Below are 7,696 nucleotides of genomic sequence, written 5' to 3'. Positions count from 1 at the left end.
TATTGTCCAATTCATCGTGAGTGTTCACACGTGCACTCAAGAGCACTTCTGGTACACATGCACTCAAGAGCACTTCGGCACACGTGCACCCAAGAGTACTCGGTACACATGCACCAAGAGCACTCTGGTACACATGCACCCAAGAGCACTTGCACACATGCACCCAGGAGCACTTCTGCACACGCACCCAAGAGCACTTTCTGCACACATGCACCAAGAGCATTCCGAGCAACATGCACGAAGAGCACTTCGGTACTGCGCACCCAAGAGCACCTCGGCACACACCAATGCACTTGGTACACATGCACCTGAGAGCACTTTGCACACAGGCACCCAAGAGCACCTGGTACACATGCACCCAAGAGCACTCTGGCACACGTGCACAAAGAGCACTCCAACACATGTGCACCCAAGAGTGCTTCAGTACACATGCACCCAAGAGCACCTTCAGCACATGTGCACCCAAGCACCCCTGCACACATGCACCCAAGAGCACCTTCGGTACACGTGCACCCAAGAGCACTTCTGGCACACGTGCACCCAAGAGCACTTCGGCACACGTGCACCCAAGAGCATTTCAGTCCACTTGCACCCAAGAAGAATTCAGCACACATGCACCAAGAACATTTCTGGTACACATGCACCCAAGAGCACTGCACATGCACCCAAGAGCCCTGGACACATGCACCAAGAGCACTGCACACATGCACCCAAGAGCACTTCGGTACACATGCACCCAAGACATTCTGGTACACATGCACCCAAGAGCACTTCTTGGTACACATGCACCAAGAGCACTTGGCACACGTGCACCCAAAGCACTCTGGCACACATGCACCCAAGAGCACTCTGCACACATGCACCCAAGAGCACTTGGCACACATGCACCCAAGAGCACTCTGGCACACTGCACCCAAGAGCACTTCGCACACATGCACCCAAGAGCACTGGCACACGCACCCAAAGCACTCTGTATACAGCACCAAGCACTTTGGTACACATGCACCCAAGAGCATTTCTGCACACTGCACCCAATGCACCTTCTGGCACACATGCAAAGAAGCACTGGCACATGCACCAAGAGACTTGCACACATGCACTCCAAGAGCACTGGTTCACATGCACCAGAGCACTTCACACATGCACCCAAGAGCACTTGTACACCCCCCAAACTGGCACACGGTGCACCCAAGAGCACTCTGGTACACATGCACCCAAGAGCACTTGGCACACATGCACCCAAGAGCACTTCTGGCACACATGCACCCAGAGCACTTCTGCACACATGCACCCAAGAGCACCTCTGGCACACGTGCACCCAAGCACTCTGGCACATGCACCCAAGAGCACTCGGCACATGCACCCAAGAGCACTTCTGGTACACATGCACCTCACACCTGCACCTGAGCACCCTGGCACACATGCACCCAAAGCACTCCCTGGCACACGTGCACCCAAGAGCACTTTGGCACACATGCACTCCAAGCACCCCTGGCACACATGCACCCAAGAGCACTCTGGTACACGTGCACCCACACTTCGGTACACATGCACCAAGAGCACTGGCACACGCACCCAAGAGCACTTGCACACATGCACCCAAGAGCACTTCTGGCACATATGCACCCAAGAGCAATTTCGCACACATGCACCCAAGATCACTTCTGCAAGTGACATAACCACGCACTCGCATGCACCCAAGAGCACTCTGCACACATGCACCCAAGAGCACACCTGCACTTGCACACGTGCACCCATGCACATGCACAAGACATTTTATTGCACACAAATCCAACTCTGAAGCAAACATGCACCCAATAGCAACAGTGCTCTGCACGTACCGAAGTGTTTGGGTGCATAAAACCGAAGTGCTCTTGGTGCACGTACCGAATTGCCTTTGACGCATGCGTACCGAAGTACTTTTGGGTATAGTACCAGAGTGCATTTGCACGCATACCGAGGTGCCATGGGGTGTAACGCAGTACCAAAGTGCTGTTATGCATAAACCCGAAGTGCACTGGTGCATGTGTACCGAAATACTCTTGCGCATGTACCAAAGTGCTCTGCAGGTGTCATGCTCTTGGCATGTGTACCGAAGTGCCCAGGGTGCATGTGCACCGAAGTACTTGCATAAAATAAGCATTTAGAACGATAGCTATGCGCCCGCGGGTGCACGTACCAAAGCGCTGTTGGCATGTCCAAAGCGCACTTGGGCATGTGTACCGAAATACCTTAAGCATGTACCGAAAATTTTGGGCACACATGTACCGAAGTGCTCTTGCGTATGTGTACCGAAGCGTCGGGTCACGAGCACCAAAGTGCTCTTTTGGTGAACGCACCGAAGGTTTCACATCGTAAAACAACGGCACGAAGTGCTCTTGGGCAGGTGTACCGAATTGTTTGGTGTATGTGTAAAGGAAGTGCTCTTGGTGCATGTGTACCAGGAGTGCATTGGCACGGTACCGGAGTCTTGCAGGCATGTGTACTGAAGTGCTCTTGGTGCAGGTGCACGGAAGTGTTTTATAACTATAATCGAAGTGATCTTGGTATGTACCCAAGCTCTTAGACAGGTGTAATTAAAGTGCTCTGGCGCACGTGTACCAAAGGCCTTGGTGCACGTGTACTGAAGTGCTCTTGGTGCACGTGTACCAAGTGCTCTTGAGTGCATGTGTACCGGAGTGCTCATGGGTGCATGAGAAGTGCTCTTGGGTGCACCCGTGCATTTGGTGCATGTGTGCAAGTGCTCTTGGTTACATGTACCAAGTGCATTGGTGCATGTGACCGAAGTGCTCTTGGTACATGTGTACCAAGATACTCTTAGATGCATGTGTACCAAGTGCTCTTAGGTGCACGTGTGAATGTCTCAGCTGCACATGTAGAAGTGCTCTTGGGTGCATGTGACTGAAGTGCTCTTGGATACACGTGTACGGCATGCTCTTAGTGCACGTGTACAAGATGCTCTTAGTGCATGTGTACAGAAGTACTCTTGGGTGCATGTGTACTGAACGCCCGTAAGGCGTGCCGCCAGTCATTCTTATCGCCCTCCTGCCCCCGGTAGTCGCCCGTAACGGGATTGCTGCCACTCTTTCTTATCGCCCCCCCTGCCGCCGTTAATCGCCCGCCCAAGGCGTTGGCGCCAATCATTCTATCCGCCTTCCTGCCGCCGTTTATCGCCCGTAACGCGATTGCTGCCACTCTTTTTATCGCCCCCTGCGCCGCAATCACCAGTAGGCGATTGCCGCCACTCATTCTTTTTTCCCCGCGCCGTTAATCGCGTAAGCGTTGCCCCACTCATTCTTATCGCCCCCCGCCGCCGTTAGCCACCGTAGGCGATTGCCGCCACTCATTCACCTCCCCCTGCCGCCGTTAATTCCTGTAAGGCGTTGCCACTCATTCTTATTGCCCCCCCCCTGAAGTTAATCGCCCGTAAGGCGTTGCCGCCACTCATTCTTGGACCACCCCCCTGCGCCTTTAATCGCCCGTAAGGCGATTGCTGCCACTCATTCTTATCGCCCCCCTGCAGCCGTTTATCCGCCCAGAACGCTATTGCTTCGCTCTTTCTTATCGCCACCCTGCCGCGTTAATCACCCGTAATGCGTTGCCGCCACTCATTCTTATCGCCCCCATGCCACTGTTAATTGCCCGTAAGGCGATTGCCGCTACTCATTCTTATCGCCCTCCTGCCGGCGTTAATCGCCCGTAAAGGCGATTGCCCCCCTGCCGCCGTTAATCGCCGGTAAGGCGATTGCTGCCACTCATTCTTCTTTGCCCTCTTGCCGCCGTTAATCACCCACAACGCTATTGCTGCCACTCTTTCTTATCGGCACTCTGCCGCTGTTAATCGCCTGTACAGCGATTGCCGCCACTCATTCTTATTGAACCCCTCCCTTCGCCGTTAATAGCCGGCGATTCCCACTCATTCTTATCGCCCCCTGCCGCGTTAATTGCCCGTAAGGCGTGCCGCTACTCATTCTTATCGCCTCCTGCCGGCGTTAATCGCCCGTAAGGCATTGCCCCCCCTGCCGCCGCTAATCGCCCATAAGGCGATTGCCGCCACTCATTCTTATCGCCCCCCCTGCCGCCGTTTATCGCCCACAACGCTATTGCTGCCACTCTTTCTTATCGGCTCCCTGCCGCCGTTAATCGCTTGTAAGGCGATTGCCACTATTCTTATCGACCCCCTACCGCCGTTAATCGCCGGTAAGGCGATTGCTGCCACTCATTCTTCTTTGCCCTCTTGCCCGGTTAATCGCCCACAACGCTATTGCACTCTTTCTTTTGCCACCCCTGCCGCTGTTAATCGCCTGTACAGGGTGCCGCCACTCATTCTTATTGCCCCTCGCCCGCCGTTAATAGCCAGTGAGGCGATTGCCGCCACTCATTCCTATCGCCCCCCTGCCCGTTAATCGTCCGTAAGGCGATTTCTGCAATCTTTCTTATGGCCCCCGCCGCCGTTAATCGCCCGTGAGCGATTGCCCACTCATTCTTAGCCCTCTTACCGCTGCCGCCAACAGGCGGAAATGCCGCCACTCTTTCTTATCGACCCCCTGCTGCCGTTTATCGCCCCACAACGCGATTGCTACCAATCTTTCTTATCGCCCCCTGCCCGCATACATCGCCCGTAAAGGCGATTGCCGCCTCATTTTATTGTCCCGTGCGCCGTTAATCTCCCCATAAGGCGTTGCCGCCTATTCTTATCGCCTCCTACCGCCGTTAGTCGCCTGTAACGCGATTGCTACCTCTTTCCTATCGCCCCCCCTGCAGCCGTTAATCGCCCATAAGACGTCGCCGCCACTCGTTCTTATCGCCTTCCTGCCCGTTTATCGCCCGTGAAGCGATTGCCGCCACTCATTATCGCCCCCTGCCGGCGTTAATCACCCGTAAGGCGATACCGCGACTCATTCCTATCGCCCCCTGCCGCCGTTAATTGCCCAAAGGCGATTGCCGCCACTCATTCTTATGGCCCCCCCCCTCCGCCTTTATCGTCAGTAACGCTTTATTGCTGCCACTCTTTCTTATCGCCTCCTGCCGCCTTTAATCGCTTGTAGAGCGTTGCCACCCTCATTCCTATCGACCCCCCTGCCGCCGTTTATCGCCGTAAGGCGTTGCCGCCACTCATTTATCGCCCCCTGCCGGCGTTAATCACCCGTAAGGCGGTGCCTGACTCATTCCTATCCCCCCCTGCCGCCGTTAATTGCCCGTAAGGCGTTGCCGCCACTCATTCTTATCGCCCCCCCCTCCGCGCTTTATCGCCAGTAACGCTATTGCCACTCTTTCTTATTGCCTTCCTATCGCCGTTAATTGCCCGCCCGCGATTGCTGCCACTCTTTCTTATCGCCTCCCCTGCCACCCAGATTGTCCCGTAAGGCGATATCCTCCTCATTCTTATTGCCCCCTGCCGCCGTTAATCGCCTGTAACGCTATTGCTGCCACTCTTTCTATCGCCTCCTGCCGCCTTTATCGCTTGTAAGGCGTTACCTACTCATTCTATCGACCCCCTACCGCCGTTAATGCCGTAGCAATAGCTGCCACCATTCTTATTGCCTTCCTGTCGCCATTTATCGCCCCGTAACACTTCTTGCACTCTTTATCGTCTCTACCGTTAATCGCTTGTAAGAAGCGATTGCCACCACTCATTCTATCGACCCCACACTTGCGTTAGCCTTGGAATGCTGCCCTCATTCTCCTTTGCCCTCTGCACGTTAGTCGCCCTTAATTCGATGGTTCCCACTCTTTCCTAATGCCCCTTTCACGCCTTTATCTCGCCGTAAACATTGTCCCCCACTCATTCTTATTGCCCCCTACCGCCGTTTGTGCCCGTAAGGCATTGCGGCCCTCATTCTCCTTTGCCCTCCTGCGCCGTTAATCGCCGCAACCACGATTGCTGCCACTCATTCTTATTGCCCCCTACCGCCGTTATCGCCCGTAAGGCGATGCCGCCACTCATTCTTATCGCCCCTGCCGCCTTTATTACCCCGTAAAGCGTTGCCCTGATTCTCCTTTGCCCTGCTGCCGCCGTTAATGCCGTAACGCAGTACTGCCACTCATTCTTATTGCCCTCCTGCCGCCGTTAATCGCCGTAAGAGATTGCCGCCACTCATTCTGATCGCCCTCTGCCGCTGTTAATCGCCCGCCAAAGGCGTTGCCGCCACTCAATCTTATTGTCCCCCTGCCGCCGTTACTTGCCCGTGAAGCGTTGCCCACTCATTCTTATCGACCCCCCTGCCTGTCGCCCGTAAGGCGTTGCCCCCCACTCATTCTTATTGCCCATCGCCGCCGTTAATCGCCCGTAAGGCGATTGCCCCACTCATTTCCCATTGCCCCTGCCGCCGTTAATCGCCCGTAAAGCGTTTGCACACTCGCCCGGCCCTTCTGCCGCCGTTAATTGCCCGTGAGCGATTGCCGCCACCCATTCTTTTACCCCCCTGCCGCCGTTAATCGCGCAGGCATTGCCACCCTCATTCTTATTGCCCCTCCGCCGCCTTTAATCGCCCGTAGGTGACCGCCACTCATTCTTATCGACCCCCTGCCGTTGTTACCCGTAAAGCGTTGCTGCTACTTCATTCTCCTTTGCCCTCCTGCCGCCGTTAACGCCTGTAACACGATTGCTGCCACTCATTCTTATTGCCCCCTGCCGCTAATCGTTCAAGGCGATTGCCGCCACTATCTTATCGCCCACTGCCTTTAATTGCCCGTAAGGCTTGCGCCACTGATCTCCTTGCCCTGCTGCCGTTAAGACCGTCTGCAACGCAATTGCTGCCACCATTCTTATTGCCCTCCTGCCGCCGTTAATCGCCCGTAAGGAATTGCCGCCACTCATTCTGATCGCCCTCTGCCGCTGTTAATCGCCCATAAGGGTGCCGCCACTCAATCTTATTGTCCCCCTGCCGCCGTTACTTGCCCGTAAGGCGATCGCCGCCACTCATTCTAATCGACCCTGCCGCCGTTAATCGCCCGTGAGCGATTGCCCCCACTATTCTTGATTGCCCATACGCCGCCGTTAATCGCCCGTAAAGGCGATTGCCGCCACATTCTTATTGCCCCTGCCGCGTTAATCGCCCGTAAGGCGTTTGCCGCCACTCTTATTGCCCTTCTGCCGCCGTTAGTGCCCGTGAAGGCGATTGCCGCCACCATTCTTTTACCCCCGCGCCGCCGTTAATGCTTGTAAGGCGATTGCCACCCTCATTCTTATTGCCCCTCCGCCGCCTTTAATCGCCCGTAAGGTGATTGCCCCCACTCATTCTTATCGACCCCTGCGCCCGTTAATTGCCCGTAGGCGTTTGCTGCTACTCATTCTCCTTTGCCCTCCTGCCGCCGTTAATTGCCCGTAACGCGATCTGCTGCACTCTTTCTTAACCGCGCCCGCACTTTAATCGCCCGTAAGGCGATTGCACTCACTTCTATCGCCCCCTGCCGCGTTAATCGCCCGCAGGCGATTGCTGCCACTCAATCTTGTCCCCTGCCGTTGCCTGCCCGTCAAAGGCGATTGCGCCACTCATTCTAATCGCTCCCCCTGCCGCCGTTAATCGCCCGCCGACGTTGCCGCTCATTCTTATCGACCCCCTGCCGCCGTTAATCGCCGTGGGCGATTGCCCCCATTCATTCTTGGCCATACGCGCGCCGTTAATCGCCCGTAAGGCGATTGCCGCCACTAATTCTTATCGCCCCCTGCAGCCGTTAATCGCCGGTAAGGCGT

At 55.5% G+C, this 7,696-nt stretch overlaps 1 protein-coding gene across 1 annotated transcript; it reads left to right on the top strand.

The window, feature by feature from the left end:
- Window positions 1–208: 208 nt before the first annotated feature.
- LOC121862509 (putative uncharacterized protein FLJ46204) lies at window positions 209–1,801 on the top strand. Its single transcript, XM_042360816.1, has 3 exons — window positions 209–346; window positions 981–1,202; window positions 1,658–1,801. Exons 1-3 carry the CDS (start codon window positions 209–211, stop codon window positions 1,799–1,801), a joined length of 504 nt encoding a protein of 167 aa, XP_042216750.1.
- The last annotated feature ends 5,895 nt before the right edge of the window (window positions 1,802–7,696 follow it).

The sequence above is a fragment of the Homarus americanus genome, unplaced genomic scaffold (assembly GCF_018991925.1).
Source record: "Homarus americanus isolate GMGI-L3 unplaced genomic scaffold, GMGI_Hamer_2.0 scaffold31037, whole genome shotgun sequence".
Classification (NCBI taxonomy): domain Eukaryota; kingdom Metazoa; phylum Arthropoda; class Malacostraca; order Decapoda; family Nephropidae; genus Homarus; species Homarus americanus.
Note: the sequence above shows the minus strand (reverse complement) of the source record. Positions and strands in the feature narration are given on the sequence as shown.